We start from the raw sequence: 21638 nt of genomic DNA on the forward strand, positions 1-21638 counted from the left end.
AATTACGAGCTTCATGCTCCTTGGTCTGGGAAATGCGCCTATGACCCTATTCCGAACGGGTTTGGTTTGATGTTGGATGCGCTCGAGGCGGGACTTCGGTTCCCCTGCACCCCATTATTGAGGCTTGCCTCTCATGGTGGTGGATCTCTCTGTCGCAGATGACGCCCAACTCGTGGCCTATTTGATAGTCTTCCTCGGGGAATGCCGAGGGGTAGGTATCACCCCAACCCGCTCACTCTTCTTCTCTTGGTTTCGTCTTTCCAAGGGAGCGGGCGGCTATTATTGTCATCTCGAGGAGGTTTTAGGGTGAGTGGGGCTCCTTCCAATAATAAGGAGTGGAAGAGTTGATACCTTTTTATCAGTTGTAGTCGTGGTTGGGGTTTTGGTCTTCGATGGTTGTCTTGGTCAATTAATAATTCCCCCTGGGTCTATCTAACGACGAGTACGAGCAGCTTGGGCACTTGAAGGAGATTCTCTCTTTTTCCCGAGTGATTAGAAATATGACCAAGGAGTGGTTGGTAGAGGTGGGGCTTATGGATGAGATCAAATAAGAGCCAATAAGATATTATTAGGTAGAGATCCACCAATATAAGAGGCTTGGATAGTTGGATGGAGATCTAGAACCCAATAGAGTGAGATTCATCAGGGTTAAATTGATATGGTGCCTCTACAAATAGGAGGAAACCAAAGAGTCATAGACTAGACCTTTTTGGCTGCCACATCTTGTTCTCCTCTCCCTTTCTTCTTCTCTGCTAGCAGCCCCTATTTGGGGCGTATGGAGATTTGGGCAGCAATTTGAGAAACGTCTTTATAGCCCTTGCCGTGTGGATTACCTTTAGAGATGAGGACAATTGACTTTCTTCATCCTCTCTCACAGATTTGTAAGATTTTAAGAATATACGATCTCCCTAGGTAAGTTTTTGCGCATGCATGGTTTTTAGTTTCGTGAGTTTTTGCGTATCAATCTTCGCACGATGATACAACCTTCTTTTCTACAAAAAAAATTCTAAGATTTTGTTTTATGTTCTTCCGCTGCGTATGTGATGTCACCCTAGATTTCTTTGCAGTGGTATCAGAGCCAAGTTATTCTTGTGAAGATTGGATTTTAAACTGTATGTGTTGTGTTTTAGAAATGCTTTAGATATCAAAATTATTGACGCAAAAGCGAGAAAGGGCAACAACTATTTTTGCCCTTGTTGCCCTCACAAATGGCCACCATCTGTGTGCAAGCGGTCGGCAGCTTGCAAGCCCAGGCAATCGCAATAGCGATGCTCGTTGCCCACGCGGTGTTAGCACGGCTCAGTCCAATCCTAAATGCGTGAGGTTGCCCACACGGATGCTCGGATGGTGGAAGTGAGCATCAAGTTGGGTTGAGTTTGAGCCTCGTCTCTCAAGTGTGGTCTTCTCTCTCGGCAAGTTACCTACTTCTTCATCGCCGAGCTCTTGCACACAATCTGAGGTCGAGAGGGAGATTTCTCAACTCGACTCCTCTGAAGTCTAAATTAGTGTTGAGTGGAGTAAGAGGGAATTGAATTCTCAAAGTCCTCCTCCCGGTGCTGGTCAGGGGGTTGGCTTTTATACCTATGAACGAGAGTCGATCGTACATACTCCGTTAATGGTTGCCGACTCCTCGGGTGGCTGGCTCGTACCTCGTGTGGCGCCATTCTGAGCTTTCCGGAATGGCTCTACGGTATGTGACGTTGACTTGTATGACGCCAAACAGTACGAGAGCAAATGGTCGCCTCATTCGGGTATGAAGTATCGTGTTATGCCAACCTGGAGCTCCTTTGTCAGTGCTATCGTGGTCGCCAACCGCAGCCACGTGTATGGTACAGAAATATGTCATATCAAATTTGATATCTTATATTCGTTCCTAATCACCATGGATTACTGCCGGATGTGGCTGAGATACACCGAGTAATGAATGGATGAAGGCGAACAAGAGGAGACGGCGATGGCCGTGATAGTGCTAACTGCAGTGCTACGCACGGGGGGCAGACGAGAGCACGAGATAATAGGATGAAACGAAAGAATGCGTGCAACATCTATCTGAAGCATCCATGTACAGCATCGTTCACTATCTCTTCCAAGCACAGAAGAGGATATCACGCACACACAGATCACATTATCTATCTTGACCCAATTAGGATCCTCTCGGATCAGAATTCACGCATTCTGAATCCGTCACTTGTTAGAAGAACAGATGTGATAAATGAAAGAGCAGAACAAATATGAGATATAAGGAATGAACCAGAAATGTTTTCCGAAGCTGTTGCTTAACAAATGTTATTCTACTGCAAATAATTACAAGAACAAAAGTGCAATGCTTAACATCATTTCTCTGCCACAAATCCAATTTGATAGTACCCTCGCCTCCACACAAAGAAACATTGGTCGGATTACCGTGGACACCATTTCCAATGCTCTTCCTGGAACGGCGAACTCATGGAAAAGAAAGCACCGAAGAGCTTATATTCAAACTCTTCCGCTGCCGACAAGCCAAACAGTAAAGATGTCCACAAAAGTGGCCGCATATAGTCGTCCAAAAGCCTTAACTTGACCTTCAACAAAACATTCCAAGTCTGTGCATCACAGATATCTTCATCCCTTTTAACAAAATCTTGATGTCATTCAGTAGAGCTTGATCTACTGACAGAGAAAATGGATTTATTGGAACTGAGATGTTCGTTCGGTGTGGAAGTAAGTGCGTACTTCTTCTTTTTCTGGTTATCAGATGTATAACCTAATCTGAGTGTGGTTGTGAGCTCAGATGACATACTACGTGATGCTAAGAACGGAGGCAAAGTCACCCCGAGATCTACTGTGAGTGATGGTGCGTGAGCCTGCGAGATGGGATGCAATGGGTGCAAGCTGACGTTTTCCCTGGTTCCGTGTGAGAGTTTCCGATTTGAAAGCTGTCATGTTTACCCTTCTGTGTCCAAACAAAACCCTACAGTACTGTGTTCTCAACACTCTCCATGTGCAAGAAGAAGAAGAAGAAGAAGAAGAAGCCACCGCAACGCGTGTTTCCAAATTCATGTTATGCGACGCAAGGACAGGTTCAGTTTCTAGCATTCTTACAGCGAAACCTGAAGCTGGACGGGAGCTTTTCCTGTTTCCACTAGTAGGAAAGAAGTATGCAAATGAGATTAACCTAAAAAAGAAGATACAATGACATTGAACTTTGAAGGCCGAGATGTGTTGGCTACACACAACAACAGCAGGCAGATGTACGTCTTGGAGCGTGAGAACCGAAGGCATCTATCTCTTGAGAAGTGGCATCAGGATAATATTCTAAGCGTAGCATTGGGAATGGATTTAGGTTTTGGTCTGAGCATAAAGATCGAGGTTGTGATGGAAAAACAAAATGCTATAACCTAATCTGACATTTCCATATCAAAATGCAAAGTACCAAACAAGATCCAGTCAAGATGAGGAGGAGATCGACAGGTAGCAAGAGATGCCACATGCACTTGCTTGTAACTTGTGATCATATCTGCACTGTGGACTGCAACATGAAGAACATAAAGAAGGTTGAAATGTGCCCCTCCGAAAAGGAACGGAAAAGGAGAACAGAGATCTGAAGTGGGTTTACCTCGAAATCTTCCAGCTAACTCAGCATGCAAATTTGCCATGGGGGAGAAAGGGAAGCAAGACAAGAGATAAACCCCTTTCGGGAGGTAATGATGAAGGCCTTTTAGCCTTCATGTCAGGAAAGGGGAAGAAAACATGAGACGAGAAGATCTCGGAAGACAGTCAGTCATCATAACCCTCCATCATTGCTCCAATCTGCTCATCGCAGAAACAACAGGAAAGGCCAAACGAAAAGAAGAACGGAAATAACGCACCTTCAGATCTTGAGGCCATGGTGACTGCTCGGTAGAGGTAGAGAGATGGAAGCTACGATTGGGGGGAATGAAGCCTGGTCCGAGATCTCTTCAAACAGATCTGTAAGAGAAACGAAGGCCTCGAGCCAGACAACATTCCCCTCAAAGATCAAGCTTCCCTTGCCTGGTTTTATCTCCTCCTCTCCCCCACCCCCCAAGACTTCCGGCTTCTTTCAAGGGGGATTGAGGGCAGCAGTCGAGCGGAGGCAGCAAGGGTCCTGATATGGGTGGCGTAGGAGGTGATGATGAAGGGAATGATTACCTTCACCCGGTATAAGAGATGAGAGAGAGAGAGAGAGAGAGAGAGAGAGAGAGAGAGAGAGTGGTGGGCTGTGGGGTTACTTGCAATGAAGGCATAAACAACAGCAAAGATAAAGAAGTGAATAAAAGACGAGGCAGAGGAGCGGCAGACCGCGACTCTACAGCTGGGCTGTCCTCAGAAATGACCACGAAACCATGCACCACCGCCCCCCACCCACCCCCTCCTCCTCAGCCTCTTTCTCCTTCCCTCTGCACGTGAAGCCGTCTCCCATAGTTAATTCTCACTGCCATGGCTTCGAAATTGCCGCTGCAAGGTACTGAGACCTCTACGCAGCAGCCACGGTCTCATTGGACATCGACAGTAGGGCAGTGAGATGTATGGCAGCAGAGTTGAATGGAGTGGTTGAGTTGATCACAACTGGGAAAGCTACCGTACGGCAAAAACACTCACTGTTGTGTTGTATACTTATTTCCTTGCCCGATTGTTTATGATAAGAGTACACGCGTCGTGCAACTCAAGTTTTATCGTCATTTGTTGGGGGCACGTAAACGGCAATATTAGGCCATATCAGCTACAGATCGGCGTCTAAGATAATGAATCTACATGTTCATGATTCATTTCATATTGGACTGGATATGCATGATATATATATTGTCGCATTGGGAGTGGTTGCATGGTGACGAACAAGCATCGCAAATTAATACATCAGTGAATACAGCCTAATTCTAGCTTGCAACTCTATGATGAGTCGTATGTTAGTCTTACATTAGCAACACAAACTTGTGTGCAGAGACAAGGAGAAAAAAAATAAGATTGAATTAGGAATTTATGAGATTGGTGCATCCAAACATCCTAACCACCCAACGATTGGTGTTAGCACTTAGCATAGTCACACTTTGTATCCAAAATTTATTTGACAAATTATTGATTCTATCTTACGTTATGTTATCGACAACATAGCTCGATGAAATATTGCATCACTCGGTTGATCCGTCTATCATGTTCCGATGCCATGGGATCATGATGAATTATCACACAGCGAGGAGTGCTGATTCGATAACGATAGTTGCTAGTTGTAAGATAAGGTTGTACTATACGTTGTCCCATAATCATAGTATGATAATTCGATGCACGATCTTATGATTCATTGATGGTCCTCTTATTTATCGTGGTTTTAATTCAACAATCACTCCGATACAATATAATAGAGCCTTACGTGTGTTCTTAGAGATAATTTTCTTTAGTTTTCCTATCATTTTAATGAATCTTCTTAATTATGTACTAACATTTATATTGGATAGAGCTTTATCATATAAGCCTCCGACGTAAGCCTTATAGGAACATTGCTCGAATCTCTAGCCTCCCCAACACCATAAGCCAAGACGAACACGGAAGTAGATCTGCATTAACTCAAAACTTACTCCACATATCAAACAATTAACATTTCGTGTTAAATTAAAGAATACAAGTTGATGAATCGTAAGAATTTACACAAATGTAAATCGATCACGTGAGGTGATTAATTTCACATCACTTTCCTTCTTTCAATTCCTTATTTTCATATTGTCTCTATATCTTACTATATTTGCACACCTTCACTCATATTTTCTTTCCATTCCTTTTTTTCATATTGTCTCTATACTTTACTATATAAGCACACATTCACTTATATTTGATGAAAATAATAAAAGAAAAGAACAATTATTAAAGAAATTTTATAGAAGAAGTGAAAAGGCTTAAATACATTTAACATATCCCTCTCCTATTTATAGTTGAAAAAATCTTATCTTCTATCAATATTTTGAGAGGATGAAGTACAAGAATCAAAATGGAGGCTCTTTTTAATATTAATTTTAATAAATTTTCTTTCTAATGATGAGAAAGAAGATGAATTTGATCATGTTCTTTCACTCGAATCATCAATATATAGCATTCTTCCTACCAAAGGTCTTTATAGCGCTCTCTCTCTCTCTCTCTCTCTCTCTCTCTCTCTCTCTCTGAAGATGGAATGAGATAAAGGTTCATTAATAATCACAGAAAAGCGCGATATCATCCACAAAGGAGTACAAAGACGCAAATACTAAACATGGATTGGATGAGCACATGGATGTCAAGGTTTGGTTTGGTGCATGCCGTCAGTAATCGACCTCATCGATGTAGATCTTGATGAAATTGACCCGGAATTGGCTCAGTCCCGAGCAACCGGTCAGGTCGAGCCGGTTCAGGCCCAGGCCCCCGTACTCATCCAACGCGTCCAGGCTCCGGTCCGTGATCCTGGTGCACCCCGCCAGCGACAGCACCTCAAGGTCCGGCGGGTCCTCCCCCACCACCTTCTCCACCGCCTCGTCGCTGATGCTGCACCCGCCTAGGTCGAGTTCCACCAGCTTGGTGCATCGCCTGGTGATCACCGCCGCGCCCCGGTCCGACACGCGCTCGCACCCCCGCAGCACCAGCGACCTCAGCCGCGCCTTGCACTCCCTTGTCACCGCCCACACGCTCCTGTTGCCGATGCCGGCGCTCTCGCTCAGGTCCACCCTGCTGATCCTGTTCCACCCCTTGAGCTGGTTCATGAAGGACTCGATGCGACGGTCGGTAATGGAGTCCATGCGCACGAAACTGACGTCGGTGATGCTCTTGCAGGCCAGGCCGACCCACGAGATGAAGTCATCTCCCAGTCCCTCGCACTCTTCCAGTTTCACAGTCTGTAGCATCGGGCATTCCGCAGGAAGAGGAAGAAGACGAGGGGGGTAGACCTCTTGCTGCTCAAGTGCTCCACGGCCACGGAAATCGCACTTGACCAGAGTCAACACCTTCAGAGTCCGGCTGCAGTTTCCCAGAGCAATCATCAAACCCCTGTATGTGAAAGCTTCGAAAGTATCCAGGTGGAGACTCTCCAGTTCCACTGCAAGTCCTGTGAGCGCGAGGAGACTCGAATCTGTCAGCGAGGAGCAGCTCGTCATCGCCACCTTCTTGAGGCCGGCAAAGCTGGTGGGCGATAACCTTCTGAAGCACCGATCCGTCAACCCGGTGCAAGCGTCTAAAGAAAGCCCTTTGAGCCTTGTGGTCTCTCCGATGCAACGGTAGCCCGTCACTGATACACCCCACACGTGCTCCAGAGCCAACGTCTTGATCTGCTCGCCGCTGCGTGCGATTGCTCGGAGGACGCCGTCGCCCAGCTTCATCGACGAGATCTTGACGGTCTCTAGCTTCGTTAGCAAGACGACGATCGAAAGAATGCCGTAGTCTGTGATGAAAGGACACTGCGCCACTGTGATCGACTTAAGGTGGGTGGAATGCTTGGAGTAAGCCTCTAGCGAACGATCGGTGACTCTTGGACATGCGGTCAGGCTCAACGATGCTAACTTGAGGCATCTGGTTGCAAGGATGACGAGGCCATGGTCGCCGACCGACGCCGCATGGGTTAGCTCCAGGTTCTTCAGCGCCGTGCAGTTCTGTGCGACCGTCGCGAGGCCCCGATCGCTCACTTTGGTGCAGTTGTGTAGCGCGAGAGACCTGAGGTTGCTGCAAGCCTGCGCCATGGCTGAGAGGCCGACGTCCGAAACGTGACAATGATGATGATGATGATGAAGAGGAAGCAGAGAACAAGGAAGCGTGTCGATCACAGATAGCTCCGTTAAGATTCCGCATTCGTCCATCCCGATGGCCATGGCGCCCAGCCTCAAGTCGTTGGCGCTGCTTCCCTGGAGGCATCTGGAGCTCTCTTGTCGCGATCGAGGGGGAAGCACCACGTTGGCTCTGAATTCAGACCTTCTCAGGAAGGTCTGCAGCGCGAACCAACTCCTCGACACCGCAGAACACCGGCAGCGATCTCTGGGACTCGGAAGAAAACTGAAGATAAGCAAGAGGCAATCGTTGGGCAGGTTGCTGATCAGATCCTGCCCTCGGCCTTGATCTGTTCTGCTCTCATTGAACGGAGAGTCAGTCCTCCTCCTCTTCTCCGGTCGCCGGCAAGAGCCACCGCTAGTCCCTTCAACTGTCGAACCAAAACAACCATAAGACTCGTGCTGTCAAGCCAAACCAAAGAACAACCTCATCACACATCGCATCGGAAGCTTGAGGCGAGGAGGAAGGCCTTACCGTCGCGTTCGGCTGCGATGGACATGGCCAAAGACTAAAGCAAGGAATCGGGAGGGCTCGAGAAAGTGGGAGGAAGAAGGAAGAAATGGTTCATAGACACACGCGTAACCTTTTATAGGCGAACAGGGGTGAAGAACGTGAACAGGAACAGGGGAGCGAAAACGGCGTCGCAGTTGAGGTAAATGAAGCCAATGGCCGACCCGGACCACGTTCCCTTCATCTCACCGCAAGGCCGCCCGTCTCCATCCGCAGTCGGTCCAAGGAATCATTTCTTTATTATTATGGCTAAAGGAATCTGACAGCCCTGCCGCTGGTAATTCTCCTGCCCAGGTCGCTTATGGTAACGTGCGCCACCCAAACTGGTGGTCTTCCTCACCAGAACGTACAAGGCCCCAAATGACCGTGAAAGACGAGCTCATTTGGTGGGTGCAGCAGTCGGAGAAGAGGAGAAAGGTACATTGATCCCTTCTCTTCTTCTCCAATTCTCACAAGTTCCTATGGGTCGGTCAGCTTAAGGACTTGCCAAAACATGGACTGGGAGGAAATCTAGATGCTCGATTCTTGGCATTTGCGGCTGGCGTTCAACGAATCTGATTGATGTTCTTGATGCGATGGACATCAAGAACAGGGCTTGCAGAAGTCAACTAGGAAGGAACTTTGTCATGCTGTACAGACAGTAAGACCGACTTAACAGTGAATGCATGCACTTGGAAAGACTGCTGGGAGCCATTTGTGGCTGCTTCCATTGAATCCTGATGATGTTCTTGTTATGGATGGACATCAAGATCATGCTCCTTTTGCTGCCAGCAGAACTAGGTTTTGTTGGACTGTGGGATGAACCTTCCCATGCATGCTCCTTTAGGGTGTGAACCTCTTTCTAGTCTGCAATAATATTATTCATGAGATCGATTTAACCTTTGCAATAAATTTACTGATGAGACTTTTTCTAGATTTGGCAAGTCACATTATGAAAGGCAAAAAGATACTCCTCGAATATATCGGCCAAAATTACATTTATCTTTATATAACAATTGTTTGTAAGATTTGCTTTAGCCTTCGCAACAATTTTACTGATGGGATCAAAGAATCCTTAACATTTAGCAACTTCGAAGCCTGTTTGCAGTGATTGATTTAAGGCCCATTTGGGCCCAATTTGAATCATCGGTCAAGTTGATCATGTCATAAGATCCGTTTAATTTACATGATTTATTTGACCCCAAGAACATGTATTTCCGGACAATCGAACGCACGTCAAGAGTCAAAACGAGATACGACTCCACACGTGCCATCAGCCTCCAGTCGTGGAATGATATGGGAAGCACTCCGGTCAGCATGCATGGCTGCACGAGCACAGCACCACCGAAGTCTCTGCAGCTTTCCGCAGGAAGCCTTTTGAGGGAGTGGCGTGGATCATGCTCGGCCATTTCTTTGGAATCGCTTGGTGATGATGGTGATGACGATGGTGGTTACCACGACTGCTTGCTTTGGGCGAAAGCATGTAATGAATGATGCCTATCGGGAAACCGGTAATGAACATGATTGTCGGATTCGGATCCTATGTGGATCCGACCTGTTAATGATTCCATGGACACAATAAGCCTACGTGGGAAGGACGTCATCGAAAGCCTCCCTCTCCCTCTCCCTCTCCCTCTCCTTTCTCTATTAGTGTAGCTTATTGTCCTCTGTAGTTGTGGCTGGACGTCGAGCGCTGTGTGCGCCACTCCTCATCTCTAAATCTTCTCTATTTTAGATCGATCCTTCTGCTTTGCTGCCTGTTGATTTCTCCCAACGCAGGAAGGCGAGGGAGAAAGAGAGAGGGAGGGAGATGGGGTTGCACCTGCACTTGCCGCACAAGATCATGGCGGGGCATGGGAGGAGGAGAGGGGAGGAGGAGGAGGGGATAAGGAAGGGGTGGATGGGAATAAGGGTGGGCGGGGAGGGGGAGGAGCGGCAGCGGTTCGTGGTGCCGGTGGACTACCTGAGCCACCCCCTCTTCGTGGGGTTGCTCAAGGAGGCGGAGGAGGAGTACGGCTTCAACCACCAGGGCGCCATCACCATCCCCTGCCACGTCGAGCACTTCCGCCGCGTCCAGGACATCATCGACCGCGACTGCAACTCCGTCGCCGCCGGTCACCACCACCATGGCCACCATCATCACCACCACCACCACTTTCACCTTTGTTTCAGGGCTTGAATGAACCCGTAACCCTAACCCTAACCACAGCCGGTGACGGGTGGGGTGTCTATATCGGAGATGTAAAGTATTGATTCCAAGAGAATCTTACCATTCTTATTGCTGTCGATTAAGAATTAAGATTTGGTGGTCTACTTTTCCTTCTATTTCTCAAGACTTTATGGATGCACATACCACATAGATTGTTTGCTCATGAGAGAGTTCAAGTGGTGCAAAAGTCTACGTTCATCGTTGCAACAAAAACCATGGAACAATAGGATTAAACTTGTGTGGCACATTGCAAACTATTTATGACCACAAAAGAGACAAAAAAAATATCCAAGTTATCATCTTACCCACCCCGGAAACCACGAACCTGCACACGCATGCAACTGTACGTGCCTGATACTGCCATGGCTACAAGACAAAAGCTCGAGCTTATTCTACTGCTGCAGTTCTTAATCAGGTGGATTTCCAAGTACAACAATATGTTTTCATGTATCTCTCTAACTGTGTACGTATGTTGGTGGAATTATTGGTGTTAACATACAAAACTTGTGACGTCGGTCGCATTAAATTGGGCAGGCCCTTATCACATCACTGACTTCCCGATTCATACAGGCATTATCCACTTGAATTATACTAGTGAGAGGTGTCTTGACTTGTTGCAATCCTTGAAGCTGTGTACTTGAAACAGTGTGCAAGCTAGCTCCTTTGTTTATCGATCATTTTTACCTTGGCTGCTACGACATATATCAGATGATTTCTTTGCCTGTGTAAACTTCATTCTGTTCTATGACAGCAACACGGCCTCGGCCGGTGGTCCATTTGGTAAACGCAAGTCCCCACCATGGATCCTTATGCGTGGATCAAACACGCAAACCACGACCGAGCCAATCACATACTCGCACGAGGACCACGGACAAGCTCATCAACCTTCTCGTCGTCCTCCTGCCGTGGAGAGGCGGTTCGCTCCGACATATGTTCTCGAGGATGTTGACCGGCATTCTAAAGTTCCATGTGGGGGCGTTTAGAACTGGAAGCCAAATGGCTGGTTCGTGTGAGAGCAAGAATCGATCAGCGAGGCCGGGCTGCCTCCAGCCACTGGATGTGTCTTGTCGCGTTCATGACAGAAAGCAACAGTTCGGGCCAACTTGACTGCGGTCTCTGTTTGATGTGTTGTTCTGTGGGCGACGGACGAGACGTCAGGCAAGTCAAGGAAGATATTAACTGGGATATTGATTACTCTTCCAAAGATGCAACAAGAGTGTCTTCTTCACTGGTGCTAAGAGAAATCCTACCACACAAGGAGCAGAATGCAAGAAATAGACCAAAGCACAGCGGCAAATGGGGGGAGATCGAACAAAGTCGATAGAACAAAATAATGCGTTAGGAGCCCTTCGTTTCAGCTTCATTGCAAATTCGTCTTTACATCCGTTCTCTAATTCATTATCTACGTATAGAAGCTATTCTATGCTTGTCGAAAAATATACATCGGCAAGAAAAAAGGTGATGAAACCGGCACATTATTTATCAATGGATCAGTATCAGGAAACAACTACATCAAAAATCTAGCAGTGTCTTGTGTTTGAGCTGCGTATCGTCGCACCAACCAAGTATTTGGTGTATCCAAGGAAACTGAACTTGCGGTCTTCTGGTCTAATCCAGCCTCTCAGAACAGAATAAGAAGTTGAGGGGAGGTTCAATTCCTACAGGCAGCAACTGATGTTACATTCTAATAGGTGAAACAATCAAACAGAGACAAAGAATTGTTGTATGTATGATTGGTGGTACCTGAGCGAGTTCTTTGACAAAGATGACTCGATTTCCCTCCCGCTCAAAATACTCGAAAGCTGTGCTAGCTATCTGTTCCCAACCATCCAACGCCTCGAGTTGGTAGGGGCTGATTGTAGCAGCACAGAATTCCTCAAAGTCCATCCTTCGATATGAGAGTGGCTCCAGCTGGGTTTTAGAACAGACATCAATAAACGACTCTTTCAGTAAAAACTTCTCATTAGGAACAGAGAGAAATGTCAAGCAGACATTCACGATCCACAATGATTCACGAACATATGACAGATGTTTAGCAGACAGCAATTTGCCACAAAGAGAAACAACCTAAAAGAACTGACTAAGATCCGATCTATTGTAATAAATTATAGAGATCCAACAACCAAAACCTAATCTAGATCCTCCAGAAAGTCCAACAAAAGAAAGTTTTTAACATAATAATGCTTAATTACTTTCATTGCAAATTTTTTTCGTCTGACAATGATCTTAAAGATATACACAGCCTATGAAACAGGCCATAATAACTTCTATAATCTCAGTAATTTAGGCAAACGATTACTATGGCATGTGACAATGAAGAACCTATGAATTCCATAAAATGAAAAACCGAATTAGAATTCTTAAAAACTAATGGTATTCTACAAAAGAAACTAGGCAACTAGTATGAAATAGCAGAAGAATGGATGCCTCACCGCATTCAGTATATCAGGAACCCTAGCCTCCCTCATCGCATTGCTTGCATTTTGAAATAGTGCCTGCACCAAATGCACATACGTAGATATTCAAATAGGAGTATATAGCACATCAATAGAAATCTTCATAGCTACATTGGCTTTTACTATAAACTATTCTACTGAAATGTGCAAGAAACAAACATAGAATTGGCTGACCATTCGGAAGTTTTCAAGCGATACATGACCATCTTTATTTGGTTCTAATAGCTTAAACTGCAACCTTAGATAAAAAAGCTCATCGTCCGTTAGAGCTTTAGATAGTGCCTGTGGTAGAAGTATATAAGTATGAAAACATATTAAAAGATGTTTAATAAACTTCAAAGTATCATCAGAACAATTGGTGGCACACATGCTTATAGATAGATACAGGTTGTATCTGTACCCAATGTAACAAATGCTGCAAAAAACAATAAAGAGAAATAAGAATAATTGGGGACAGTTTTAAGTGACATATTGTTAAAGTTGCAAATATCATTTGTTCCATTATATGCCTCTGTATCGACCAAATGAGTTTAGGAAAGATGCCCCCATGTACAACTGAAATACTCTCACCAACAAAGAACAAAGAGCTGTCAGTTGGACCCCTAAACTATAAATAATGTTTTAATCAAATGCTCCCATCAGTGCCCATTCATAACCTTTGATGGAAATCTGACCTAGCTGCAAACTGTGACAGCTTATCAACCAAGCATATATATTGGCAAAAAGAAATTATCTGGCATGCCAAACATAGTCCATTGTATAAGGCTACTTGGTCAATTCCTAGGCAATGTCACATGCCCAGAATACATGCTTCACACATTTGCCCTGCATGTGTTAAATATCACCTAGTACATTACGTGCATATTGTTGCTGCACTCCTGAGCAGTCTTTTTATTCTTTTTTTTGTGTGTTTTATCACAAGCATAGTATGTCAGTATTTCTGTTCTTATGCGGTCACCCACTTGACAAAGTCAGAACCCACAATTTGAAATCTCAATTGGAAGGTAACACGGCCTTCAAGGGATTCAGCTAAGGAATAATCAGCACTAAAAAACAACACGAAATTAGGCAAGTGAAACCGAACTTCGTTCTCTACATACTTTGCAAATGTTATGATCACTCATCATCAGACACAACATTGATATTATTTTTTTTCTAAAATTTCATAAGTTTCACTAGTGGGGTATATTTTTTTCATGCAGGATGTATTTTCACAAAGTGAACAACCGGGTAGATGGGGATTTTTACATTAAACAGACATGAAAATTCTAAGCTGCACTACATATTGTGAGATGACCAAGATAGAAAACATATTTTTTTTCCTTTTTTGGCAATCAAGTTGTAACAAAGTAATAAGCATGTAGGGAAAATAGGCCATGTACAATATGTGGACATGAAATTGGATGGTAACGTTATGATGTGTCTAAACAAAGGTTTTTGTTATAAAAAGTTATCATAGAACATTAATTGCTCTTAAAAATCAAAGCATAATAGGCATTCAGAATAGCAATTCCCATAAAAGGGAAAAACTCAATATTTTCTTCCAGATGCATACACAACAAGTGAAAAACCAGCACAAATCATAAAGCTACCAAAGTTTTAGTATTTATTGCCATATACCTTTAATGCGGCCCGTTTAAGAGGTGTGACACGAAGATAAGACTTGGCTAACTTATATATCAGTATATCTAAAGGAATTTGCCATTGTTCATCTCGCAACCAAGGGTGCGCTGCCACCAGAGAAGCAGTTTAGTTTTCAGGAATTGACTATAGATACAAGCCTCGATCAACTAGCTAACATAGTCTAGTATCTAAGGGAGCAAAGTATCTTCAGAAGCTATAAAATATAATGAATTAATTTTAAACCTAATAGATTAAGAAAAAGTACTAACTATTTACTAGTGAGAAATAATTATGATTAGTAATAAGTAGCAATTTACTCAAGGCCTGTGCAGCTGTCATTCTTTTTCTATAGTCCTTATTCAAGAGCCTTTTCACAAAATCTTTAGCTCCTGGAGATACAGCAGGCCAAGGCGGATCATCAAAGTTGGGATCAGCTTTCAGCACTGCATGAAAAATTCCTGATTCTGTCCGTGCCCAGAAAGGTCTACTACCACACAACAAGATATATGCTATAACACCAATACTCCAAATATCTGCCTCCATACTGTATGATCTATGTAGAACTTCAGGGGCAACATAATATGCACTTCCAACAATATCATTTAGTCTTTCGTCTGCACAATCATAAAGCAGAGAATTTTAGATGACATCAAGCATAGCATGATAATACAGGTTGAAAAGAACAGTGGTGAAAATAGAATGTTGGAATTTTATAAAAAAAAAACCAAGTAGTTTGTGAAAAAAATCTATGAATACCAGATTAATTAGGGCCAAAGTAGTAAAAAAACCAGATTAATTAGGGTCAAAGTACATTCAACTAATAGGAGAAAATAACCAGGTTAATTAGGTAGTAAACCATCATCCTCCTCTCCAATGTATATCATCTCCTCTTAAGATCATTTTTCTGACATGTAGTCATATCTATCTGTCTTAAAGGAATTTGATGGATGCCCCAAACATAAACTAGGCCCTTGCCCAGTCCCCATATCAACTATTTTAGGTGGCATAATTCTTTAAAGTTTAAAAAGGAGTAGTTATATTCCAAAAATCAATATTTTAATACGGTGAATGGTTATTTAAGAAATCCTGGTGTCAGATAGCCAGACTGGAAATTTTATTTGCAGAGATAATGCTTTGATTACTTTCCATTAATATTATCATATCTAATGTAGATCATCTGATAAAAAGTTTTTTGCACACTAACAATCAAGAAAATTTGGTACCTCATCAAAACGTTTTTTTTTTTTTCATTCTAAGGCTTGTCATCTAATCTTTGTCCATAATGGATAAATTAGTGACTACAAAATATATTTTATTGTTCTGTTAATTGTTACTAAGAGATTGTTAATTTTTTGTTATGTATTTTATACCCTATTTCCCTATGAATAAAATATTCTATTTTATACCCGACTTTTACATCTCACATCATAGGCAACAAATGATGTAGATCATTGTTGGTATGACAATCTCCTCAAATGAATCTTTGGTATACTAGTGAGCACCCATTGCCTCCCCAAATCCTTCCTAGTGGACAGCATGTAAGATCATCATCTTAAATCTATGTGCCAAATCAAGGTAGTCTAAATGTTTTCATTTCTCAGCACCTAAGGATCTAGAGTCTCAGGATCAATTTGAAAAAAACAACCCATCAGCTTGGACAACAATCATAAATGTTCCAATTGATCACAGCAGATAAAGCAACTGGATGAAGACGGGAAAATGAAGGATGAGAAAGAGGTCAAGGAAGAAGACACACATATTGCTCTGTTGACATGCAGATTATTAAGCAATTATATTATCATTGATAGGAGGAAGTCAACAATTTAGCCTCTATTATTGTGTGTTTTGTTTTCATTTATTTTAATGATTTCATTTTAAAATCACCATTTGGATGGAGCATATATTTTCATAGCTTTTTAATTCAAACAGGTCAAACTGCTTGATCTCAACCAGTCCCATCCCTATATTTCAATGCTAGTCTGGAATCAATGTGCTTATTTTTAACCTTGTGTGGGTTCTCATAGGATTGTAATAATCAGTCCACCACAAGGTGTGCATCTAGATCATCTTTTAAGTGTTTTTTTTTTTTGTTATAAAACTAATCTGAATCGCCATGGTCTTAGGGACCACATAACCTTCACTCACCATGAAAGGAGCCTCACATGATGGTGATTCCATCTCATATCAGAACCCAAGTACCATGCAGGACCTTTGGGAATTCAGGTGTTCTCCTCCCTTACATTCTAACTCATACTCTATTATTATATTCGCATAATGCAACATTCTTGCCACTGTTTCCCAGGTTCCTTCCTCAATAAAGATTAAGAAACAAGGAAAGGCGTCAATGCAAACAGCTGTATATGTGATCCCAATTTGAATTGAAAGATAAAGCAATTCATATGAACCAAAATCAACTTCAGAAGATAGTTTAATTATATGATTCCTTTCAGATTGTTTCACATAAGAAAATCGAAAGCATACACAACAAATGATCCTGGAAAAAAACATAAGAGGACCAAATTCTGGTCCTCCCAAGATAATTGCACAACTTCACATAGGGTGCAACTAAATTGACGATAAAAAATTCCAGGAAACCCCGGATAAATCCAAAGAGTTAGACAATGCTCACCTGGTTTAATAAAATCAGAAAGACCAAAATCAATCAACTTCATGGTGGCATTTTCATCTCTGGTGGTAAAAAGAAAATTCTGTCATGAAGAACAAAACAAGAAATGTCAGCAGCATTGATTAATAAATATGCTGGAAAGAGAAAAGGAAGGTGGCCCAGTGCACGAGGTTGCCATCAGATGCAGGGACTGGATGATAACAAGTATATGTTGCAATGATTAAGCTACTTATGATACAAACCTCTGGCTTTAGATCACGATGCACAACACCTTGAAGATGACAGAAGCCCATCACACTCAGTATTTGAATGACAATTGCTTTTGCATCCTCCTCTGTGCACCTTCCACCTCTTGAGAACACAAGAAATAAGAATTTCACGTAAGATTTCATGTGTGAAGAAAAAAAAATCAAGCAGTTAGTCTATGAATTCATGAGAAAAACAATTCTACCTGGATAGAATTCTATCTAATAATTCTCCACCTTCACATAATCTGGGAAAGAAAAATAGATAGATAGTAAGGTCCCTGGACTTGCATAATCAAAAAGCACGATGCATGAACCGCCATCACAGAGAAGCATCTTCTTTTGCTTATTTGGTAAAGAAGATTCTTGTCTTTCAATTGTTATACCAAGTAGGATAAAAGATGCATGCCACCAGGATAAGTACAGGAAAGTGTGGAATCAATCAATCCTATCTAGAAAAATGAAGAACAAATATCAGAATGTCTAATCCAAGTAATTGGTACTCCTAGCTATATCATTACAAATTCATTAAAAACAATAAAAATGAAATCAAGAAGACATACTCCATGACTATGTAGACATTAAGTTCATCCTCACATGCATCATAAAACTTGACAAGATTTTTATGCCCAGATAAAGCTTTCAGGATTTTGACCTCCCTACGAACATCTTCAATTGATATTGGTGTTGTCATCTGTCAAAAAAAGCAGCAGTGAACTAACTACATGTTCATTATAAATATCAGAATGCAGAGCTAGTGATTTCATGCTCATTTTAAGAATTTTAAAATCCACTGTCACCCTAATGTCAAACTAAAAGTTAGCATCAATTCCTAGTCAAACCTTTCAAGGGAAAAGTATAAACAAGGACTCATCCCCAAAACCTAGAAGGCTAGTCAATTGGCAGAGAGACCTATATCAGTCACATCTTAAGACCAGGGAAAATGGGCCGATGCCTTAAAATTTTCCCTTGAAGTAAGCAGAATCCAGAGGGTCAACAAATTAGCACACACAAAAATTTTAAGCATATGTAAGCCAACACATTAAACGATACGGGTGCAATTTGTCAAATAACAAATTAGTTCTTAAAGTTCACTAAATGCATCTAATCAAAACAACATTTTGCTTCTACTATATCCCACCAAAACTCTAAGGAATTCATGTTGAGAACATTAATTTAAGACAGCATCATGCATGCAGGTGATTTGTCATATAGATTTTCCCAAATTTGTTAATCAAGAAATTTCTCCAGACCATAATAAAACCTTAAAATTGTTGCTCACATAGTCCATTTTGGACAACTAGATTTGCATTACATGACTTGCACAGCAGCAAATAACATGTTTGCTTATATGGGACACAATATCAACCTAGTGGTGGATATGTGCAGATGGGTTTTAATAAGGCGTCAGAGTGTTTTTATCAAGATTTCATTTCCAAGGGAATGCAGATGGGCTATCCATTGTAAATCATCAGTTCGTCAATAGAAATCATACATTGGAGTTTTAAACAAGCAATTCGGGTTCACAGAATAGTAGCATAAGCAATGTTGGTAACTTGCTTGTGCAACTTGATAATGAAAACCAGGCTATTGTAAATGCTCAAAACCGTAGTACAATGCAATGCTTCAAATGGAAGCATATAGTTGTGAGACCAAAGGCACCAGTATTAATCTTCAAATTATCTAGTTTTCATTGCCAATTATGAGAAAACCTGATAATCTAAAGCTCCAGCATCTCATGAAAATTTGTTTCTCATTTCTTGTCCCAGAATACATAATATGCATGCCAAGCAATCAAGTACAACTCCTGCAATACCCCCTCTCCCCCCAATCGACAACCCGAAACATACAAAGAGACATAAATTAAAATTAACGTCAAAATGAAGAGGTAAAAAAAAACACTAAATTACAAGTGAAAAGCAGTCAGTAATCAAACAAACAACAATATGAAAAAAGAAAAGATTGAGTTCTTGCATCGTTTGACACTAACTAGGTATCAATCGTTAAGGAAATGCTTAAACATAAGACGGTAGATTTTGTAGAAAATGAAAAGCCCGTTTTTGGACATACCATCACACCTTAGCTTCGGAGATAATCTCGATGGCGACAAAATGGAAATTTTTGAAAAAAAGAAAACCATTTTGGACATACCACCGCACCTTTGCTTTGGAAATGATCTTGACGGCGACAAACTGACCCATGATCTCCCCTTTCTTGGCCGTCGCCAAGCACGTGTGCCCAAAATGTCCTCTTCCAACCTCCTTCCCCAGCTCATACTTCGCCTCAAAGTTCTTGCCATAGCCGAAGCTCTTATCCAGCGGTCTCTCCACCTCCTCGTTTCCATCCTCGGGGATCGGACTCTCCTTGGGTTTCGGCAGGCCCTGGCGCTTTGCGAGGGCGATCCTTATATGCTTCGCGGGAGATGGTGGCGGGAAGGGCCGCCGAAACAATCGCCGGGGGGTGGACCTCGCCGGGGAGGGGGGGACCTCGGCGGGAAGAGGGCTGGCGGAGCCCTGCTGGTAGGGGCTGGGCCATGCGGTGGCGGTGGTGCTGGTCGAGGAGGAGTGAACGGGCGTGGCGGCGCCGCTTCGGCCTCTGCGGAGCGGGGTAGCGGGGCCTCTGCGGAGCGGGGTGGCGGGGGCCGCGCCACCACTATCTGCGCTTCCGTTTGCGGGGCTCAGTCGTTCCCGGTGGCCGTCCTTGGCAACAGAGATGTTCTTGCCGTAGCACTGACCCATGGCCCTCGCCCGCCGCTCGTCGGACGCTGTCCGACGCCGCTCCCTCTTCACCCAATCTCTTCTTCTTCTTCTTCTATCTTGCTAGGGCTTGAAGGGGGTTTCGATCGCTAGAGAAGGAGGTCAAAGAGGCATCAGTCGAGCGAGACCGAGCGACGAGGGAGGGGGAAGAGGAGAGGGGCTGTTAATTAAACGGCTCGTCGACAGGAGTAGAATGATAATTTAGATTCTTCCTAGGGGCCCATTCATAAAAAACCATCGACCAGCGTGGTATGGTCCGCCAAGAATCCTCTAACTCGGTTGTCTCATCTCGTCCGGTTCGTTTCTTTCTTGATCTGCTATCACTTAACATGTTCTCTCGTCTCATCCGGTTCGTTTCTTTCTCGATCTGCTATCACTCGACAAGCAGAAAACACGACAACATTCATCATGACGCGTCCCGAAGACATCACACATGGTAACGTGGCGACGCTACCTGATCCAAAAACTTGTTTGGTGCATCGGAGACAAGCAGGGGATGGAGGTCGAACTCGTTCCCGGACCACCTCACAGCGCGTGCTCTCCAGAAACAATTAAACGAAAAAATTAATAATTATAATTATAATTATTCACATGTCACATTACCCCCACTACACATATAAATTAGTAGAATAAAAGTAATTATTTGGAGGGGATAAAAAGGAAATACACGTAGCAAGTCTTCATTTGTGTAGGTGAGCTTTCACCTTTGGTTGTTGCGGGCAACTTTTTCTTCACTTGTACATCATCATCTGTTGGATTATATTCCATGATCAATTTATTCGGGACTTGTAGCACAATGGAAAAGGAGAGAAAGGATAAAGAATCTCGAACATGAGAGAGAGAGAGAGAGAGAGAGAGAGAGAGTCAAATCATCCACTTAAATGTTAATTTAGACTCTCTATTATCTTTGTAAGACCAGAATTAGGAGTATCGGTTGGCTAGATTATGTATGCATGACAATATCTTTGTCATTTCTCGGGTTTGATTGATTGATTCCTCAAACATCGCTCTCCTCAAGAGGCTCATTGCAGGTCTATTTAAATGAGCCCATCTGTGCATTAAAGGGATGTGTTGAGAAGTAGGTTAGCCGTGCATGCGCTTTTAATGTTCTGTAATAATGTGATAGGAGGCTCTTTGGAATGGAAATCAATCCAGTGTCCTTTTTTTGCTTTTACTGTATCGGTTCAATGTTTGCCAAACAACATTAACAATCATTATCCATTAACTTAGTTAAGCAGCAAGTATTGGTGGTGTGAGATGTTTAAGACTGTATTCATCAGATCTACTTTTGTTTTTGGGTTTGTTTATGTCAAGAACTTGTTGCGATGGCCTCACAGCAGAAAACTATGTCTACCTAATGGATAGAGGTATTAATTAATTAGGACTTCAGATTTGAGGCAATGGATGAGCTGCACTTTCTTTGGCACTCTACTTTCGTGGTTTGCCAAACAATATAACATC

At 43.0% G+C, this 21638-nt stretch overlaps 3 protein-coding genes and 1 long non-coding RNA gene across 7 annotated transcripts; 1 reads left to right on the forward strand and 3 right to left on the reverse strand.

The window, feature by feature from the left end:
* Window positions 1–2209: 2209 nt before the first annotated feature.
* Window positions 2210–4329, reverse strand: LOC135607306 (uncharacterized). Its single transcript, XR_010485140.1, has 2 exons — window positions 3596–4329; window positions 2210–3508 (listed from the first exon to the last, which is right to left on the reverse strand). It is a non-coding gene; the product is annotated as an uncharacterized LOC135607306 (long non-coding RNA).
* A 1955-nt stretch (window positions 4330–6284) lies between these two features.
* On the reverse strand, window positions 6285–8467 carry LOC103978124 (EIN3-binding F-box protein 1-like). The gene is made up of 2 exons (XM_009393824.3): window positions 8372–8467; window positions 6285–8174 (listed from the first exon to the last, which is right to left on the reverse strand). The coding sequence occupies exons 1-2, from the start codon at window positions 8465–8467 to the stop codon at window positions 6285–6287; spliced, it is 1986 nt and encodes a 661-aa protein (XP_009392099.2).
* Window positions 8468–9872: 1405 nt separating this feature from the next.
* On the forward strand, window positions 9873–10587 carry LOC135606461 (auxin-responsive protein SAUR32-like). Its single transcript, XM_065097493.1, has one exon. It carries the CDS (start codon window positions 10073–10075, stop codon window positions 10439–10441), a length of 369 nt encoding a protein of 122 aa, XP_064953565.1. The 5' UTR covers window positions 9873–10072; the 3' UTR covers window positions 10442–10587.
* A 1205-nt stretch (window positions 10588–11792) lies between these two features.
* LOC135607307 (CDPK-related kinase 3-like) lies at window positions 11793–20320 on the reverse strand. 4 transcript variants are annotated; one of them, XM_065099043.1, is made up of 11 exons: window positions 19581–20320; window positions 17985–18115; window positions 17628–17669; window positions 17419–17527; window positions 17180–17258; window positions 14820–15164; window positions 14548–14657; window positions 13102–13209; window positions 12904–12966; window positions 12215–12382; window positions 11793–12129 (listed from the first exon to the last, which is right to left on the reverse strand). In XM_065099043.1, exons 1-11 carry the CDS (start codon window positions 20157–20159, stop codon window positions 11992–11994), a joined length of 1872 nt encoding a protein of 623 aa, XP_064955115.1. In that variant the 5' UTR covers window positions 20160–20320; the 3' UTR covers window positions 11793–11991. The 4 variants fall into 4 exon arrangements, with proteins under 4 accessions (XP_064955115.1, XP_064955116.1, XP_064955117.1 ...); XM_065099044.1 differs by having other exon boundaries at window positions 14868–15164; window positions 19581–20319; XM_065099045.1 differs by lacking the exon at window positions 13102–13209.
* Between the last annotated feature and the right edge of the window lie 1318 nt (window positions 20321–21638).

This window comes from Musa acuminata, chromosome BXJ2-3, assembly GCF_036884655.1.
Source record: "Musa acuminata AAA Group cultivar baxijiao chromosome BXJ2-3, Cavendish_Baxijiao_AAA, whole genome shotgun sequence".
NCBI classification, from domain to species: Eukaryota; Viridiplantae; Streptophyta; class Magnoliopsida; order Zingiberales; family Musaceae; genus Musa; species Musa acuminata.

What these genes read in the sequence shown, in the direction of transcription:
- LOC135607307 (XM_065099043.1), bottom strand. Translation starts at nt 20,159, where the DNA reads ATGGGTCAGTGCTACGGCAAGAACATCTCTGTTGCCAAGGACGGCCAC. An exon ending in TTAGATAGAATTCTATCCAG is followed by an intron (nt 17,528 to 17,627) that starts GTAGAATTGTTT and finishes TGTGTTCTCAAG; the next exon opens with AGGTGGAAGGTGCACAGAGG. An exon ending in TTAAACGGGCCGCATTAAAG is followed by an intron (nt 13,210 to 14,547) that starts GTATATGGCAAT and finishes CTTCTACCACAG; the next exon opens with GCACTATCTAAAGCTCTAAC.
- LOC103978124 (XM_009393824.3), bottom strand. Translation starts at nt 8,467, where the DNA reads ATGAAGGGAACGTGGTCCGGGTCGGCCATTGGCTTCATTTACCTCAAC. An exon ending in TGTTCACGTTCTTCACCCCT is followed by an intron (nt 8,175 to 8,371) that starts GTTCGCCTATAA and finishes TTGGCTTGACAG; the next exon opens with CACGAGTCTTATGGTTGTTT.
- LOC135606461 (XM_065097493.1), top strand. Translation starts at nt 10,073, where the DNA reads ATGGGGTTGCACCTGCACTTGCCGCACAAGATCATGGCGGGGCATGGG.